The 19,446-nt window shown below is 34.7% G+C and overlaps 2 protein-coding genes across 5 annotated transcripts; one reads left to right on the top strand and one right to left on the bottom strand.

Moving 5' to 3' along the window:
- Positions 1–2,207: 2,207 nt before the first annotated feature.
- On the bottom strand, positions 2,208–12,431 carry LOC114422703 (protein RIK). Of its 4 annotated transcripts, none has more exons than XM_028389188.1 (13): positions 12,093–12,425; positions 11,535–11,757; positions 9,461–9,562; positions 9,340–9,374; positions 9,178–9,253; positions 8,688–8,819; positions 8,529–8,606; positions 7,363–7,456; positions 7,138–7,255; positions 5,766–5,974; positions 5,335–5,582; positions 2,940–3,168; positions 2,405–2,793 (listed from the first exon to the last, which is right to left on the bottom strand). In XM_028389188.1, exons 1-13 carry the CDS (start codon positions 12,170–12,172, stop codon positions 2,669–2,671), a joined length of 1,749 nt encoding a protein of 582 aa, XP_028244989.1. In that variant the 5' UTR covers positions 12,173–12,425; the 3' UTR covers positions 2,405–2,668. The 4 variants fall into 4 exon arrangements, 3 of the variants coding, with proteins under 3 accessions (XP_028244988.1, XP_028244989.1, XP_028244990.1); XM_028389189.1 differs by having other exon boundaries at positions 5,335–5,474; XR_003668716.1 differs by having other exon boundaries at positions 2,208–2,793; positions 2,940–3,886; positions 5,335–5,974; positions 12,093–12,431.
- Positions 12,432–18,669: 6,238 nt separating this feature from the next.
- LOC114422702 (histone H3.2) lies at positions 18,670–19,446 on the top strand. The gene has a single exon (XM_028389186.1). It carries the CDS (start codon positions 18,770–18,772, stop codon positions 19,178–19,180), a length of 411 nt encoding a protein of 136 aa, XP_028244987.1. The 5' UTR covers positions 18,670–18,769; the 3' UTR covers positions 19,181–19,446.

Raw genomic sequence — 19,446 nt, 5'->3', positions numbered from 1 at the left:
GGATTAAAGATTTCTTAAAATTTCTCATTTTTTCTTTAGTGATAGATCTCATTTTGGAATCTTAGATGATTTTTTATAGGTTTCACATCAACTTCATTTTTAAATATTTGTTAAATTAAATATAATTAATTAAGTAATTAATTTTTTCTCCCCTCCCTTTCCTTTCAGTTGCCTTTTTTTTTCTCCTCAGTCTCTCTTCATACACTACTTTCTTTCTTTTTTCTTCTTTCTTCTTCCTCCGTCGCGGCCTCCTTCCCCTCTGTCGTGACTTTCTTCTTCTCTTTCTTTTTTCTTCTCTTCCTCTATCATGGCCTCCTTCCCTTCCGCCTTATCCTCAACCGTGAGCCCCCCTTCCCCCTTCCCCTCCACCACGACACCCCCTTGCTAGTATGTCTATTTTTTATTTATTTTTTTTGTCTATATTTTGCTTTCTTCTTCTTCATCTCCTTTTGTCCTATTTTTTTTTGTCTCTGTTCTCCTCCTGCATTTTGTTGTTTTGTTGTTAGGGAGAGAGAGTAAAAAGAATTGTTTCTTTAACAATGTGTAGATCTGGTTTCTTGTACAAGAACTCATTCTCTATGCTGGAGAGATGTCTAACTCCTTTATTGGGAGATCTAGTGAATAACAGATCTTGAGCTCAAGACCTAACACTAAGTTGCTCTAACTAGAAAGATCATTGGTAGCCTAAAGACAATTTCTATATGTTATTTCTCAAAATGACCCACTTGCTATCACCTCTAAGGATGTGATTTAATTTTGGACAAATATATTTTTGGTTCAACTTTTCATGCTTTTGGTCCTCCAATTTTTTGAAGATTGGTCTTCATCCTTATCTTTTTTTCGTCATATATTTTAGTCCTTATTATCTATTTTAGTCGTTATGTAATGACGTGACATTAAGTTTGATATTATTTTATTAAGTTTTCTATTTTGAAGGTTTTTAGCCGCCAGAAATTGCTTGCTTAGGCATAAAAAATTCTTGATCTATGAACATCAAACCTAGAAACAAAACATCTCCAAAAATTTTCATCTCCATTGAATTGCCACTTAAGATCTATAGATCTCATGAGAATGGATGTTGTAAGGGACAAGATGTGTTTTGACTACCATCACATAAAAGTTACGCACCATTGCACAACGCACCTTTCTTCCTCTCTCACTCCACTTCACGCCCCCTTCTTCCTCTCCATTTTGCACTAGATCCCTCATCGTGTTGGAACACCTTCCAATCCTTCATCAACGAATTTGACCCCAACACCAACAACTGAACCTCTTGCGGTTTCAGAACCAAGTGAATCTCCAAGTTTCTGTTTTTGGGGTATATAATTTGTTTCTCTTGAGGTGCTCCAACCAAAGTGACGACAATGTCATCTTTGACACAAAGTGATGCAACCCAAGCCACCACCACCTTCATGTCCTCAGCCACCAAACCCAACCACTGTGCCGCACAAGACACTACCACCTCCATAAATGTGCACGGCCCCTTTCCTTACACCACTGTAATTGCGTGCAACCCTTCCCCCTACATCACTGTTTACATGCGCCGCCACCGCCACCACCACCCGTCCACAAGTGTGCGTGTTTTGAGCTTGAATCTAATTTTGGGACATATCAAAATCTGGCCGCTAACCCACCCCCGCCCCCCAAAAAAAATATGTTTAGGATGTTTCTAAAAAAAGTTATCTTAACAATTTCTATCTTTTTAACTGTCAAAAAAGATTCACATTAAAATAATAATAAAAATAGTAACACATCATCACTAACAATCAAAATAGATGACAAGGACCAAAATATTGGATGAAAAAAAAGTATAAAGAGAAAGACTAATCTTTGAAAAGTTAAAGGACAGAAACCAAGAATTAAAAAGTTGGAGGACCAAAAGCATATTTTATCTTTTAATTTTTAAGCTTTAATTTATTGTCAAGGGGAATTGGCTTCTTTGTTGCTCTAGGTGCTTCAGTTGGCACCAGTGTAAATTTAACTCAATTCCTACCGCTGACCATTTCTTTGACAGTAACTTTGATTTCGTGACCATTAGATGAGCAGCCACACTAATGTTAAAATCAAATTAAAAAACAAATATATATCACTGCCACATGACTTAAATTTAGATTATACACAGAATTTTGAGCAATTTATATCACATCCAATACAACTTGTGTTTTTAAATCGTTGAACCGGGTGCGGATATGTATGAAGATGGTAGGTAACCCACGTAAAAAATAATAATAATAATAATAATAATAATACAAGCTTTGCAATTGCTTGTTCAATCTAACATGGAAGCTTAGTTTCACTCAGCCAGGGGCCCAGGATGAACAATTAACAGGGTTCTGACTATAAAAATGGGGGGAAGAAGGAAAAAACAGTTCCTTATCACAGCATCGTTACTTTAGCGGCCTACTAAACCACTGAAAAGAGACTACCAGTGTACATGCATACTCAAATAGGGACAAAAAATTACAACATACAAATCTACTCTCGCGAAGCATATGAGAATGAGCAATTACAACCTTTAAAATGCTACTAAACCAACTATTTCACTCCAAAAATCATGCTAAGGGCTTCCCATTCCACCCCGGGGAAGAAGAGTATGTAACCAGCAAGAACTAGTTCCAACCCAAAAAATAAATATTTACATATCTACGTCCAATATGCACTTTGTAGCTCATAAAGCCCAGAAAGGCTTTTGAACCCCAGTTGCTCGGGTGTCATGAGGAAGTGATTCCTCACTAGAATCGTCTATATCATCATCATCCTCCTCTCCATATTCCATTAGGTTGACCAATGTATCTGAAATAAATACATAAAAACAGTATAAAGATGTTTAACAAAAGATGGCATTGTAAGTTAAATTACAGGGTCAGACAAAACAAAAGATAAATGTTCCATAGAGAGAACATTGACCCAAATATAGTAAAAGCAGGCTTAATTCTAACCAGGAACTGCATCAGATTTTGTCTTAAGCAAAGTCTTGTTCTTGTTGTGTACTTTAACTTCAAATGGATCAGAAAATTTAGGCGGAGGTGGTGGGGGCATGGTTCTCAGTAGAGGAGGTGGCATTCCATTGGATGATGGCGGGACCAACTTCTTAGGGGCAGGCATTGTTAATATATTCCTCACAACCAGACCGTCAGATTGTTCATAAGGTTTTAGAGGTTGCAATCCCTGCAATTGAGTTAGAGTGGGAGAAAACAAAAACCCAAACACAACTTTTGAATCAGATACTTTACTAATTGTTCCAACATGCCAAACTACAAAGTCAAATTAAGACTGAACTGCAAATGATAAAAGCAATACCAAATGTAGCATTGATGTAAAATATCATGATAAAAAATCTTGCACACAACTGGATATTTTAGTGAGCAATGGGTTGATTGGTAGCATAAAAGAATTAATGGTGGTGTAAGATGTTCTAAGAGTGTCTCTTCAAAGGATAACCAATCAAGGGAAAGAGCTTTTTTAATTTACTTTGCCCATACAAACAATTTTTATTTTTTCCTTTTTTATTATACCTTGCTATGATATCTCATGTTCTAGTTTTATATTTTCTCCTATCTCTAACTGTCTTTTTTTCAATTTAACGAATTGGCATCAATTTGGTGCTGGTATGGTAAACCCTTTTCTTCAGGAAATTGACAGTCCATATATGCAGGACTAGAGGAGGGCATGGCTGAAAAGCATGCCACAAAATATATTGCAGCAATTTTACCAATGAAAGAAAATATCAGAATAACATCTTGGATTGGACAGGGCATATGCTGTGAAGCCACAAGCACCCTCCTACTCCTCCAAAACTGAAAACCCTGTCAAACATACAAACCAATGGCCCAACAGACAGGTCCAGTGTCAGGCTTTTAGCTTCATAGAAGGTCAGAGAAAATACCTGGAATATTAAGCATTAACAGTCAGCACAAGATAACATATTTAAATCAGAACAGAGCCACAGATCAACAGTGTTTGAGAGAAAAGTTTTGCACTTAATTTTTCTTTGTTCAAGAAAGTTATAAGAATTCAGTTCTGGAGGGTAAAGTATCGATAGAAAGCTACAAATGTAGTTAAAAAGAAAAGGCTAAAATGTAATTTTCGTCCCTTTATTTTTTCAAATTTGTGATTTTAGTCCTCCTATTTTTTAATTGAGACATTTCATCCCCCATTTTAAAAAGTTTTCCATTTTAGTCCCCCATTTTTTAATTAAGACGTCCCCCACTTTTAAAAAAATTCACAATTTTAGTTTTTGTGGTTAATTTCAAACATTGATATATATACTTTGTAAACCTTAACAGACACGTGTCTATTTATTATCTACATGATAATTTTTTTTTAATTATTTAATTACTAACAAGCTTAATTTATTTAAAAAGGTACATAGTCAAGTCTGAAATTGAAAAAGAGGACTAAAATCGCAGATTATTAAAAAGTGGGGAACAAAATGTCTCAATTAAAAAATAGGGAACTAAAATTAAGGATTTTTTAAAAGTGGGAGACAAAATGTCTCAATTAAAAAATAGGACTAAAATTACAAATTTGGAAAAATAGAGGAACAAAAGTTACATTTTAGCCAAAGGAAAACAATAAAAGAACAAGGCTCCCTGTTCCAGATAAGTATCCACAAGTGGTTAAATTTATTTCATTTTTTCTTTGTCAAATAGCAAAAGTTTATCTAAACATACAAGATACAACTGGAAGTGAACATACAAAATGCATGCGTCATGTAAGTATAAGAATCATTCCCTATGCTGCAATCAGAAGACCCAGAAGATAGGAAAAATAGTGAAAGGGCAAAATCAACAAAATAGTACTTCTATAGTTCTATCCCACCAGTGGGGGGATTAATTGCTATCAAATAAGTCAATTTAGAGACAATAATCATACCACAAACCTGTCTACATATAACTGACAAAAAGGCAGTCTAACCCTCTGCATAAAAATGTTAGGAGTTGGTGTCAACTCAACTAAGGTTTTGAAAAAAAATGGAGTTTCTGGGATGGTTTTGTGTTGTTTAGAAAGTATGCTATTATTTTAAGTGAAATCAAGATTCTTAAAAATTATTTCTCCAATTTGGAATGACAATGATTTTTTATGGTGCTCCTCATTTACAGCCCTGATGGCAGGTAACTCCAGCTTTGATGCTTTATAAAATATTCAAATTTCAAAGAGTGTATCATAATCCAAAGAGCATAGGTAGAAATAAATCTAAATTTCCATAAACCAAGCCCTTCATTCATTTGCAAGCTTACTAGAAACTACAATTAAATGAAGGGACTTGAATGATATTTCCCTTGATGTATGCAATGATGTATTTAAAGAATTTATCAATGACAATACAATGACCTGATTGAGTTTTGTTGTGCCTTTTGAACCAACTGGCAATTCTTGAAATTTTCGTCTCTGAGGCGGCCGTTTCTCCTTTTCAAGATCAGAGCTTGAGGTTGGCCTGGATTCTCCATTTGATGCTGATGTTGTGGGAGCATCTGTAGATGTGACAGGAGGTGAGTGTCTCAAGGCAAGGGCAACTTGTTGCAAAGGGGTAGCTTGAGGATATAATCCGCCATATCCAATATAGCTAGTACCACCTGATACTAAAGGGGGAGGAGTATAACCAATCATGTTTGCTTGAGGCCCAGAGCTTAAATGTCCTATAGATTGTGGTGGAGTCCCTAAAGTGAGGGAACCAGTGACACCAGTCACTCCAACCAAGGAAGCTGGAGGAACCGGTGTCAAGACCCCAGCTGCTGACATTGAACTAGAGGTTAGGCTAGTACCTGCCTCTAGGTCAATTCCAGAACTCTGAACTCCAGTCAACAACTGCTGTGGGGGTGGAACAGCGCTATAAACTTGTTGTGGGGGTGAAATGGCAGTAGGAATCTGCTTCAACAAAGAAGGGCCGCTATAAACCTGCTGGGGAGGTGGAACAGCAGTGTATACCTGCTGTGGAGGTGGAACAGCACTATAAACCTTACATGATGAAACCCTATGACAGTTAAATCATAAGTTATTCCCTAAAACTTATATGAATCCAACATAAAATAGTTTATCACCGTACCAACAATAAATATAATCAAACAACAGTAGTTTAAAGCATTGAAATGGCAGAAGGCAGGGGAAATTCGCTCTACTACAAATCAGATGTATCAGACCTCAACTTCCCACCCACAAACTGCCCACTTAAACTAAATCTCAGTTCCACAAAAAATTAAAACTAAATTTCAATATAAAGCAAAACTTTGAAATTTAATATATGAATCATCCAACGAAATCCAGAGTTAAATTGCCAAATTAAAGTGCACAGCTATATTAAAGAATACCTGCAACCCCAAAGTACTCAAATTGTAAACAAAATAATAGTGACAGCAAGATAATTATAACAGTGACTGTGACAGTGAAAAAGACAGCAGCAGGAAGAGAGAACCTACATTCATGACAAAAAATCTATGCAACCCTAGATGAGATTCTGGCATGGACTGAATGGAGGGCAAAAGCTCCTAGGTGACAACCTGAAACTCAACTCTAGCCTCTAGGGTATACAGGGTTAGGCTAGCCCTCATAGTAAGGACTTGTGCAAAACCTAGAATATTCATTTTCTACTTATGTCTCATCCTAAAGTATATCAATTTTTTCAAATTACTAAGAGCACCTTAAAGCAGCAATTGTTTACAGAGGCGAGGACCTCTTGTCAGGCACCAGGTGCACAACCAGGCATCTGAGTCTCTGATCAATATCTTTCTAATCTAGCTTAAAATGAGGTCAAACCCCTTATTTTAAAAAGAGGGTCTATGGTTTTCCAGGACAGACAGAGAAAAATTTACTATTTAGGCCCCCTTTTCCTCAATAGAACCAAAGTAATACACCAATAGTTCACAGCAAATGCACAAGTGCTAAAAATAATCCAAGAATGAAAAAGGTATGTTGCATGTTGAAAATAGTATGTTGTAAATTTGAATTATCAAAAGGTAGGTGTCATGCTCCATGAATGATCAAATGCAAGAAATTAGGAATTTTTAGAAAGAAAAAAAATAATTTCTTCTCGGCAAGGGCTAAAATCTGACGAGGGCACAGAATTTCAGAAATTTTCCACTCTGGAGGAGAAACATCTGGCCACAGATCCCATTCCCCTATTAGTATAAAAATAAATACCTTAAAGCACCACACTCCGTACAGATTGTATCCAAAAGATTTTCAGCCAAAAGCTTAGCATCTTCAAGACTTTTCGCATTGTTACTAGACAAAAACAGATGCAGGGGCTGCTGTCCATCTGCAAGCAAAAACATAACTAGATTAAAAAACATATACAATTAAAACATAAGCTATGCTGAAATATCATGCCCTGAACAAGTCCAGATCACAGAAATGAAAAGGTACCTTCTCCATTCAAGCATTCATTGTTTCCTGAACCACGTCCTCTCAGTACAACTGTTGCTCCTGTTTCATTCATAATGTGATTTATATACTGGTCCTGCACGTTCAAATCCAAACCACCACCAACACCAAAACAATTTCTCCCAATCGTATGGAGATGTCAGAGAAAGCTTGAAACATTAGATTATCTCAACTTCAGAAAAATTATATCCAGCAAATACAAATAAAAATTAGTGATGCACGATATTGAAGAAAAAAATACTAGCCTAGGCAGGCTAAGTATTTCTGAAGTGTAGGATGAGACTACAATTTAGCACAAGTCCAGATGTTTTTTTTGGGGGGGGGGGGGGGCGGGGCGGGGGATAAATATTGTTTTACTCATTGATGATTGATGTGTTCGGCATGAATCAGAGAATGTTCAGTATCTATTTTTTTATTCTCGTAAAGAAATATTTGATAAGCATCATTTGTTCTTGTGACTTGTGATTGAGTGTATGTGTGGACATACTTTCACCCCAGTCTCTTGGATTAAAGTATTCACATACAAAATGTGCTTCAAAAGTCATCAGAAGAACCATTTTCCAATTCCATCCATCTGAATATCACTTTCAGCACCTAACAAGTATTACAATGCCATATGTAAACATGAGAAGTGCTAGAAACACACTCTCTAATTGGTTAAAAATTATTGAAACTACAAAATCAAGAGAGAGAATCATTAAATATGATGTGAGACACACAAAATTTAGTCATTTTCAATAAATTTCAACAAATAAAAGAGGGTGTGTTTAAAAGAGTGTGTTCCTAGTATTTCTCATGTAACCATAAACTGTAACAACACTCCTCCAGTCTCCCCAGTCCTCCCTTTTATTGCTTAATCAACTCTTGGAAAATCAGTACTCCTAGTAACACCCAAGTATTTTCGCACCATCAAATCATAAGTTGAGAACAAAGACACAGGTAATCCTAGTGAGTGAAAGACTAGAATAGTATGAAAACAAAAACAGCAGATGACCAAGGGGTCACATCACAATCAAAAGAGACCAAAAAAAACTTCTAGACTGTGGCAATTGTCTAATAAAATGTGGCAGACTAAACCACATCAGGTCATAGATGAACCCAACCTCCAAGAGTGACTAGATAAATCAATTGGGTAGGGAAGGGCTTACATTTGGTCCACGTATACGAGCAACAATGTTCAAAGAAGGATCAGCATCAAAGCCCAAAAACACGCATGTACTCAGCATCTGATACAGTAAGAAATTTTGGTGGTTAACATTTAACACATCACAACAATGTGCATAAGCTAGTAATAAATGAATGTCTACCTTCAGTATATTAACCAAAGCAGAAGGTGAGGCGGAAGAAATTGACTGTGAATTTTGCTCCTGTTTGAGCATTTCTTCAATCATTGCAGCAGCACGATCAACAGCTAAAATCCGTTCTGCTGTCTCTTTTATCTGCAATAAAATTTGATGTCACCAAAAGCAAAACTAAATTACATAATTCACCAAAAACAAACACTATCATTTGTGTATTACTGTGTCATGAGTGATAACAGAAAACAAGCCATGTGCTTCTTTTTTAAAGAATAAGAAAACATTTTCAGTTACAAACATCCATCAATCCCTTTCATATGACATTTCATTAATTCCTTTGATTAGACATTATTTTTCTTTTGACTTCTCAAAGCTTTCCAATCTATAAAGTAATAACTGTTTACTTAGTATCAAAACAAAGAATTACACAAAATATCTAATGAAATTCAATTATTTAACCCAATCATCATGCTATATGAAATCAAGCAGCAGCTTTTACATGAGCTCCTGCAGAGATGTGAAGATACAGCGGCTTCCCTCCATCATGTGGCGCATTAGGTAGCCGATACTTCCCCCTATGGAAAAATTCAGGATATACATTACATACAGGAGTATAGAAAACACCAAAAGGATTTTATAAATCCTTAAATGACCAACAAACCTAGTTATAACTATGGCACCAGTGCACCTCTGGATCTGCATGAAGAAGAAGATCCATCATTAAAGATAAAAATTAAGAGTTTGATGTTAATAGATTGTAGAACTGATTGTACATAATTCACCTCCTCTTGTGTCTGGCGTTTTGTCAACTTGTAGCGAACAGAAGACTCTGCATCATTTATGACAATTTCTCGAGCAATTATTAATTCATCTTGGATCTTTTGCTACAAGAAAATTCATCTCACAATTAAGATATGGAACTTGAAATTTGAAATATTATTTAACATATACAAAAGCAATCCATAATAAAAAAAATGTAAAGTGTAGTGGAAAAAGGCATCATAAGCATACTGCAAAATATCTAGGTAGATAAAAGCTTACTAATTAGACAGGTTATACAGCATCCATCTACTCTTAAGCAATTATTCTAAGGAAACTAGAAGAAAAAGAATAGAATACATATGAGTGTGTGACATGCGCAGAACACGCATTTCTCAAAACATACACTATCACATAAAATGAAATAATATATATATATATATATATATATATATATATATATATATATATATATATATATATAATCAATGAGATAGTATATTGATGATAACAAAGGACAAAAATATAGTCACTGATTTCACCCCACATCCCAAAACCCACTCTGAAAACCTATGTATGAGCATTGACTCTGAGAAGTACAAATGAATCAGGCTAAATTAAAAATTGCGATAATGGGTACAAGCTAAAAACTTATAATTTGAAAATATATTTGATCTTAAATAGAACCAGCCTAAAAAGTTTCAAGATCAACCAAATCATGTTATTATCAAACTGCAAAATTAAATTTGCAGAATTTCTAAAGTTTTGACATCAAGAACTCGTGATAGAGCAAGTTCCAAGAGGATTAAGTCTAGAGAAGATCACTTTAAGTGTAACTCAGTAGAGCTAAGCTCAATAGTCTTCTCATCAATTCCATAATATTAGTACACAGTCCCTGTGACACAAAGTTCCACATGAATGGACAAGGGTGTACAATGTCCAGTGAAAAAGGTGTTCTACTGCACTTAATGGCATTACATAACTATTTATAAGTGATTTTGATCACCAAATAGTGCAAAACATGAATTGAAGAAATGTGGAGAATTCTCTGAGAAATACTCTCTTCACCATATATTTAGATTATACCATGTTATCAGAGCTCGGAAGGGAAAAACATTGTCGCATCAGAACAGAAACAAAGTGGCTCTCATCTGTATAATAAAATACATTATTCAAAGAAAAAAAAATGTGAGAGTTTTCTTTGAAATAACTTATTCTAAAATGGAAAGAGTAAGGTTGAAGAAATACAACTCAGCTTCAGTAAAATCTCTGGTTTTCAACTGGAGACTAGATGTAGGCTCATTTTCGGCAAAACCAATATATATTTGAATGCTCAAACTCTTGTTTATCATTTTGTTTCTGTTTACATCTTTGCAACGTATCTTCATTTTAGTTCTGTTTATGCAAATTTGCTTCAGTGGGTATCTAAAAACCCAGGAGGAAAATAAGATTCCTAGCACTCCACTGTTTTGCCAGGTTTTTTGTCCTCTCTCTAATGGCTGACTGTTATAACTAACTAATAAGTATTACTTATATTCCAACTCCAACCCCCTCCCCCCAAAATATTTTGCTTATATAACTTACTAATCAGGTTCAGGTAATCTCTGCTTGCACTTTACTTGGACTTCCATATAGTGTGTGATTGCCATTTCAAAGGCACTAAACATCTGTTTGCACTTTCCAAAGCACAAAACAGAGAAGCAACAACACTGATGGATCGGAAAAAGTGTGGGTAAACTTCACTGGAACTGTAACCCAAACACACCCATAGTCTTATTAATACTGGAAAATTAAACATCAGACAGATCCTTGTTTCTGCATATTTGTAACTTTTCACTATAAATTTCTATGCTGCAATATTGCTTTTAATTGGACCAAGGATTTGGTTTTTCTATCCCCCTTTATTGTGTTTATTGCACCTTCAAAGATCTCCCTACCATTCCCATATTACAAATCCTAGGATAAAATTTCATTTAACAACTACACACTCAACTTCCCCAAAACCAAAAAAATAAAATATTGGCATAGCAGTTTAATCAAGAAAGGGCACCGACAAATATGATAAACATCATAAGAGATTAGAAATCCCACACTCACTTGATTCAATTTTTGTGCGGCAACAGCAGCTGCAACTGTGTGTTGCGGAAGCTGAGAAGAAGCTGCCAGAGGATTCCTCAAAAGAGCTCCGGAGATCATCGGAGCCATGGCAGGAAATGCAACCCCTCCAAGAGACACGGCATTGCTCAAAGGGAGTGCTCCAGGAACTGCCATCCCAACTGGCATCAATGACTCCGCCGGTTGATCCCACTTTCTCTTCTTTCTACACAGAAACCAAAACACACACCAAATCCGTCAGAGACAAATTTGTTTAGCATTTCCATCACATATCAATAAACCAACAACAACTTCTTGTTCCAATAGCTGAGATCAGCTACATGGATCACACAACACCATTCAGCTCGGATGCCAATGTAACCCTAATTCTAAAATCTCAAGCACTACACCAAACAAATAATCACAATTCCATGCACCAAATAAAAACAAAGGAGAACTATAAATAAATCAATAGAATCGACACCAAACAAAATTCAAACCAATTTCACTTAATTTGCAAAAAACACGAAAAGGAAGGCATTACAGTGAAGGAGACTTTACCTCTGCCGCGTCTGCGAAGCATCGTTGGCCGCGGAGGTTTTGTCGGAAGAAGAAACCCTAACGCTGCTATCCTCTGTCATTGTTTGAGCGATTCTGAGCTGCGAAAGAAGAAGAAAAAGTGCAATTGCGTCGCGTTTTGGTTCTCTATGCTTCTTCTTCGTTTTCGATACCCGAAAACGAAAAAGGATTCACGCGAGCGTCGGTAGGTTGGAACGAACGTGATTGGTCGGTGAAACGGGGTTTTGTGCCTAACGCCCAAAGTCGTACGGATGCGTTACGGAAGATGGGTTAAACGACACAATGCAGAGATTAAACCGTCGTCGTCTGTTTCGTACTCCTATAGTAAAAGATGAGTTGTGCAATTATGGAGTATTATTTTTTTAATGAATTTTGTTGTAACATTTGTTTTTTTATGAAGAAAAAAATCAAATTAATCGGCAAGTCCTTCTCCATGTACATTCATTTTTTCTTGACTAAATTGTAATTTCTGACATGTTATTTTAATTTTTAATTTTAGTTCATAAATTTTTTTTAAAAATTGTAACTTTAATCTGATCTTCATTTTATTAGTACATTATACTAATGTAAAATTTTAGTCCATAATTGAAGATTAGACAACAAAAATTTTAATTTTCTATTGTCATTTTCTCCTTAAATAACATGACTTTACACTATAATGTACTAATAAGAAAATAAACAAAATGATAAAAAATGAGTAAATTATACATATTACTTTTGAGGTTTACAATTATTACACTAGATTCATATTAGAATCTTACAAAAAAAAAATTCTTAATTTTTTTGTTTGTTACACTAGATTCCCTTAAGCATGTTAGATATAAAAGATGTTAAGGGAAAAGGTCATGTTATTGGCACATGAACTTTTTTTTTCAAAAATGTCATCATCTCTTTTATTTGACATAACATTGGTTTCTTGAGAAACAAAATTAACGTTCACACATAGGATTATTTTCAGAACTTGAAGAACACTTCAAGAACACCAAGCATTCTATGAATTTCAAATTTATCAACACCTCAAATTTTTGCTTTTAATCACAATTTTCCACTTCAAATCAAATAATTACACATCAAGATCTTTAAATAAAAGTATCAAACTATAATAAAACTCTTCAGCACAAACTAACATAGAATCAAATGAATTAAATCAAGAAATTTCCATAATTTTATATGAACCAACTAAAAACAACTATGACCAAGATGAATGTAAATTTATCCAAAGGATCATAGGTCGAGCTGGTAACAAAGGATAACCCCGATAACACCAAACACTTTGCAAGCTTGGGATCCTTGTTGGTCACAAATTTCAACGAGCATCCAAATATTTTGTACTAGGTCCCAAACTACTCAAGCAAGGGCCTTGAATGTGTCTTCGACCTCAAAGACAAATTGTGTTTCCACAGCAATCATCATCTCCAGAACCTTCAATGTGTCTTCAACCGCTTCTCTAGAATGAACTTCACATTAGATAACATTTTTGCATAAATATCAACCACATTTAATATTTTTGCTTGCAAACAAGGATTTGGGCAGTTTGTTTTCAATTTGATTACAACGTGCGTCCATGGCGGTTCTTCAGATCTAACACCTCTCTCTTCATATCTCATCTCCTTCTTGCATAGGTGCTTCCGCTCTTTAGATATAACGCTTCTCTCTTCCGATCTCACCGCCTTCGCTCCATAGTCGCAAAACTAGCATCCATCTCCATCTCCATCTCCATCGCCGCTGCTAATTCATGAGGTTAGAGATGACGATGGGAGTGAGGTGCAATGGAGAAGGATTAAACTTAATCTGACCATGCTAATTGAGAGGGGCAAATTCAGATTACCATAAAGTTTAATTTTATTTGTTTTCCTTTATTAAAAAGAGTAAATTATACTCACACCCCCTATGTTTTTTTCAAATTGCACCCGAAATTCCTCATTTTTTGCACCCTACAAAAAACCCCTGAATTGTTTAGTTCACATTACACCCAGACCCATTCCCTCCTAAACACCATTTAGTAATTTAACAGAAAATAGACACATATTGGTATCATGACTTTTAATTAAAATTTTTGTCTAAAATACCCTTATATTTTTTCTCACAGTCGCAATCTCCTGTGTTTTTTCCAAATTACACTTGACACCCCTTCTTTTTTGTACCCAACAAAAAACTCCTTAATTGTTTAGCTCATATTACACTTAGACTCCCTCCCTCCTAAACATTGTTTAATAATTTAATAGAAGGTAGACACATGTTGATCACATGACTTTTAATGAAAATTCATGTCTAAAATACCTTCATTTTTTTCCTCTTAACTTCATAAAAAACATGACACTATTTTCAACCTGAAAATATTTTAACATTCTTCCTTCTTTTTCTTTTTCCTCTAATTGGATATGAACCCAACTTTTTGTTGGACGTGAACCCACCTTATTGATACGCATGTGCTAACATCCTTCCTTCTTCTTCTTCTTCTTCTTTTAGTTCAATTTTTTTGTGCGTGTTGGGTCGTTTGGCTGTTGCATTTTTGTTGGATGTGTTACCAATAATGCTCATTGATTGGATATGATCATTTGCTTCAAATTTTAGTGTTTTGCTCTTGCATTTGTGTTTTTAACTGCTTTCTTTGAAATATTTATTTTTGATGGCTAGATGTTTGATATAATGTCTCAATCAAAAGCTGCTTCTTCTCCAAATATTAGCAACAATAAAGTAAGAGTCAAATGTTATAGGAAAACAATTTATTGCCTTAAGAAAGGTCTACTCACAGGGTCAATTGTTAATTTGTTATTGAGTATTTAACAAAGATGTTAGGACAATTTCGTCTGCTCACATATTTCAATTGAGATTAGTTAGCAATGTTAACAGAAGGGGGGTAAAAGTAATGTAAAAAAAATGAAGAGGTATTGGGTGCAATTTGAGAAAGACACAGGGGTGCAAGTGTAACAAAGATGTTAGGACAATTTCGTCTACTCACATATTTCAAATGACATTAGTTAACGACGTTGATTAAATGGGGGTAAAAGTAATATAAAAAATAAAGGGTATCAGGTGCAATTTGAGAAAAATACAGGAGGTGTAGGTGTAATTTACTCTTTTAAAAAAATATCAAAAGCTATTACAGAGATAGGACTAAAAGTAATGTTTTAAGACAGAGGGATATCAAGTGTAATAAATTTAAATATCAAGAAAAGTTTGTGTAATTTACTCTATAAAAATTTATCATGGATGTCCTTATATATTATAAAGGGTAAATGGTGATTGGCAAATGTGCTACATTTTAGAAGATACACTAATGTTTCACTACTCGTAAGGTAATTCAATTTTTTGGATTTTACAAATATTGTTGTCATAGTTTTTATTTATAAACTAGTTATGTATTTTTTAATTCTTACAAATGTTGTCATTATAAATTTATTTTTGTTTTTTTACACATGTTATAATCACTAACTCCTCCGTTTTGATGATAATTAATATGCACTTCAGTGTTATTAAAACATTCTTTGGTGTCCCTTAAAAAATATTATTTGGTAGATTACATATACTAAGTTGCTAACTTTCCTACCATTGCCTTCTTAATTCATATGTTTTCGTTCTTTTTCTCTTGATAGTCATGTAAAAGCACAAATGAGGAAAGAAAGAAAGAATTTGAACTCAACCCTAAATGCAAATTCACATCACTTGTTAATGTGATTGGTATGTTTAAAATCCTTGTAATACAATTTTGACTAAAAGCCGATAAAAAAAATCTTGGCTAAAAACTAGCTTTGCATCAAAATAGAAATTCCTAGCTAACAATTATTAATAACAAAAGAAAGAATGAAGTTATTTTATTCAATAGATATATTATTTTATTCCATAAAAGTAATGTTTTGAAACTTAACTCAAACTGACTAATTTAATCAGTTTGATCAAAATTTTACCCTATAACGAACTTGATTTAATTTTTCGATTGGATATGTCTTTGACTCAATATTGAAACCATTGAATTGGTAAAAAAATCAAAGTGAACTAGAGTGAAATAGTGTCATTTGTACCAAATAGACCAATAAAAACTTATACTTTTTGTTGAACGTGCTAATGTCACACTGTACGTTGTGGTAAGGTGTCATAGTTGTCTGTCAGACATGATTTGTTCAATAAATCTTGTCAATCCATATGTTTTCATTTAATCCCCGAGCATGATTTAGGACCCACCATTCAACCAAAGAGATGATAATTCAACCCACCATTAGCATTATTCCATCACCAATAATGGATCTTGATTATCTCAATTAGCTATTCCTCATATATAACACTTGATGTAAAAAAAAAAAGGAATTACAAGCCAACCACTTTGACTTTCAAATACATTTTCTTGCCCCTTCACAATCTAAGAACCCCCATAAAATTGTAGGATTTTTGTATGTACATCCTTATGTAGAACTATGGTAATTCCTCACCAACTAAAACATGTCATCCATATTTTAGCTGAGACTACACATTCAAAAAACAAATGTGTTGAACATTCTACTTCTTTATCACATTCCTTCTTAACTATGGTCAATTACATTTTCCTTGTCCATGGTTTTGAAGGGATGATATTATATCCAAATGAAGCTTCCATATAACTATTTGTACCTTTTGGAGGTACACTTTTCACCCACGGCATGTTGAAAAACTCCTATGCATGTTCCTTGAGTTTAAACACAATTACTTAATATGTTGACTTGATTGAAAAAATACTTGATTTCTCTACTTTTTGCTCCCACCCATGCTGCTCCCATTCTCTAAAAAATGTATTCTTTAATGTGACTTCCAACTCACCCAATAGCTTTTGTTATCACTAAAACAACCATCTTTATTTCCATACTCTTATCCCATATTGTCAACCACCTAAATCATTTATAATTATATGAACCTTTTACATAACCTTGTCTCCCTTACCTTTCTACGAATATTGTTCGATAGCTAACTTTGATGTAAGTAGCAATCCTCCTCCATAAAGTTTATGTTTATCCACCACCTAAAGCACCCTATGCCTTTATTTTTCTGTCTTCCATCTTTCATCTCATACTTACACTTGATTACTCTATATTAGAAATTAAATTTGTCATTTTCCCTTCATTAACCACCTTTATTTTCTAGTAACGCCAAATTAAAAAGTCCTTACATTCTTAACCCGTAGCCCACCCTCTTCATTCTTCCTACATATATTTTCCCATGTCACTAGTATTTCTAAATTTTTGTGATGAAATTCAAAGATTTTTTTTCTTCCATGGACTAATATCAAATATGATACATTTTCGAAGGATAAGAACATATTTAAATCCTTAATAATATTTATACTAAAGTATTAAACTTATACTTATTTCAGATTTTTTTTTTATTTCTATGAAAATAAGTAATTATTTTCTATAAAAAATTTATTACCACATAAATAATACATCTTACAAAACCTGTCATTTTAAAGCATAAATTAGGAAAACTATAATTAATGAATAAGTATAAGCATTTGTTTGGTTGCACCTAAATATCTAAAAAGAGAAAGGAAAGGTACCAAAGTCAACTCATATCTTTGGTTTGGTTGTGCAAAGATAGGCAACTTTTTTTTTTTTGAAAATCGCATGGGACCCTCATGTGCATATTTCCCCATTTAGATGAGAAGATTTGCAAAGAAATTCAATATTTTACTTTACTACTCGTTCTTGCTTTCTCCCATCCTCCCTATCTTCGTTCGCACAGGTCTTTTTGAAAAGTGATTTTCATCTATATAATGATTTCTTCTTGTCGAGATCCATTTTTTCCGTCGTTGGATTTGAATGCCATCGGTGGTTTGTTGATAGAAATAACTCAACGTGGTTGGTTCGATCTGTTCATTGACAGTGTTGAAATTAATTTCATTTTTTGAAGCCGTTACAAATTTGATATGACTTTTTATTTGGTGTTGTGCTTTTAAGGTTATAATTTGTTCACTCTCGATGCTATTTTTTTTGCTGACAATTGTTATACCAATGTTATTTTTGTTGATAGAAGCACAATCAATTTTATGACTTCTTTTGTTGAAAAATACAAATACAAAGACATAAAAATTCACAAACAAAAAGATGAAGACACCATAATGGAGTCTATCAAAATTAGGATAAAATGATATTTTTACAAATCTTATCAACTATTGGATCCACAATTAAAAAAAGAGAAAAAACATATTAAGCTTGTAAGGATAAAATGATATTTTCACAAATCTTATAAACTATATCACCTATATTTTTTCTTTGTATCCCACCTGTTTCTTTTCTCTTCCTTTCTTTTTAACCAAACAAGTCCTTAAAGAATAACAAAGTTATTTCCGAGAACTTTGCCTCTCAATACTCAACGCCAAAATCGTTGTTAACGAGACAAAAAAACCCTATTGGTTACTTTCTAGTGGCATGGATTGTGATCCGTGTGCCCTTACTTTACCTCACGAGCAACCGCTGATTTTCCTTCCCATCAACGGCCATGCTTTTCCCTTCTCATCATCTTCCAAAAACCTTTTTCACAAATTCCCGCGCCATTCCCTTCCCCAAAAATTTCCACGTTATATATCCACCAAATCCCACTTTCCCACTCACACCTTCGAATTTTCTTTTCCTTCACTTTCCCGAGAAAAAAAAAACCCTCTTTCACTTTCTTGACTACGGTCTCACTTCGACATGGCTCGAACTAAGCAAACTGCTCGCAAGTCCACCGGCGGCAAGGCGCCACGTAAGCAGTTGGCGACCAAGGCCGCCCGGAAGTCCGCTCCCGCGACCGGAGGAGTGAAGAAGCCCCACCGCTTCAGGCCGGGAACCGTGGCGCTGAGGGAAATCAGAAAGTATCAGAAGAGCACCGAGCTTCTCATCAGGAAGCTTCCGTTTCAGAGACTCGTGAGGGAAATCGCGCAGGACTTCAAGACCGATTTGCGTTTTCAGAGTAGCGCCGTTTCTGCGCTTCAGGAAGCTGCTGAGGCCTACCTCGTTGGGTTGTTCGAGGACACTAACCTTTGCGCGATTCATGCAAAGAGGGTTACCATTATGCCTAAGGATATTCAGCTTGCTCGCAGGATCAGAGGCGAGAGGGCTTAGGTTGGTTAGGGTTCTGATTTTGAAGGAGGCGAGACGGCTTAGAAAAAGAATCATCTATCTATGTGTTTATGTGGGCATGTGAAACGTGAATCTGTTTGCTTTTGTAATTATCTCGTGTTTCTTAGACAAGTTAATTAAAATGCTATGTTGGTTCTCGGAGAAAATTGTTGTTGAGTCTTAAAGAACTTGATCTCGGAGAAATTAAATCTATCCTAAAACTCAAGAGATTGTGTGCCTTTTATGTTTAACAATACAGTATTTGAGAA

This window comes from Glycine soja, chromosome 8 (assembly GCF_004193775.1).
Source record: "Glycine soja cultivar W05 chromosome 8, ASM419377v2, whole genome shotgun sequence".
NCBI lineage: Eukaryota > Viridiplantae > Streptophyta > Magnoliopsida > Fabales > Fabaceae > Glycine > Glycine soja.
The sequence above is the reverse complement of the archived record's forward strand: the minus strand, read 5'-3'. Positions and strand labels throughout refer to the sequence as shown.

What these genes read in the sequence shown, in the direction of transcription:
- LOC114422703 (XM_028389187.1), bottom strand. Translation starts at nt 12,172, where the DNA reads ATGACAGAGGATAGCAGCGTTAGGGTTTCTTCTTCCGACAAAACCTCC. An exon ending in GCTTCGCAGACGCGGCAGAG is followed by an intron (nt 11,758 to 12,092) that starts GTAAAGTCTCCT and finishes GTTTCTGTGTAG; the next exon opens with AAAGAAGAGAAAGTGGGATC. An exon ending in ACGGAGTGTGGTGCTTTAAG is followed by an intron (nt 5,975 to 7,137) that starts GTATTTATTTTT and finishes TAACTGTCATAG; the next exon opens with GGTTTCATCATGTAAGGTTT.
- LOC114422702 (XM_028389186.1), top strand. Translation starts at nt 18,770, where the DNA reads ATGGCTCGAACTAAGCAAACTGCTCGCAAGTCCACCGGCGGCAAGGCG.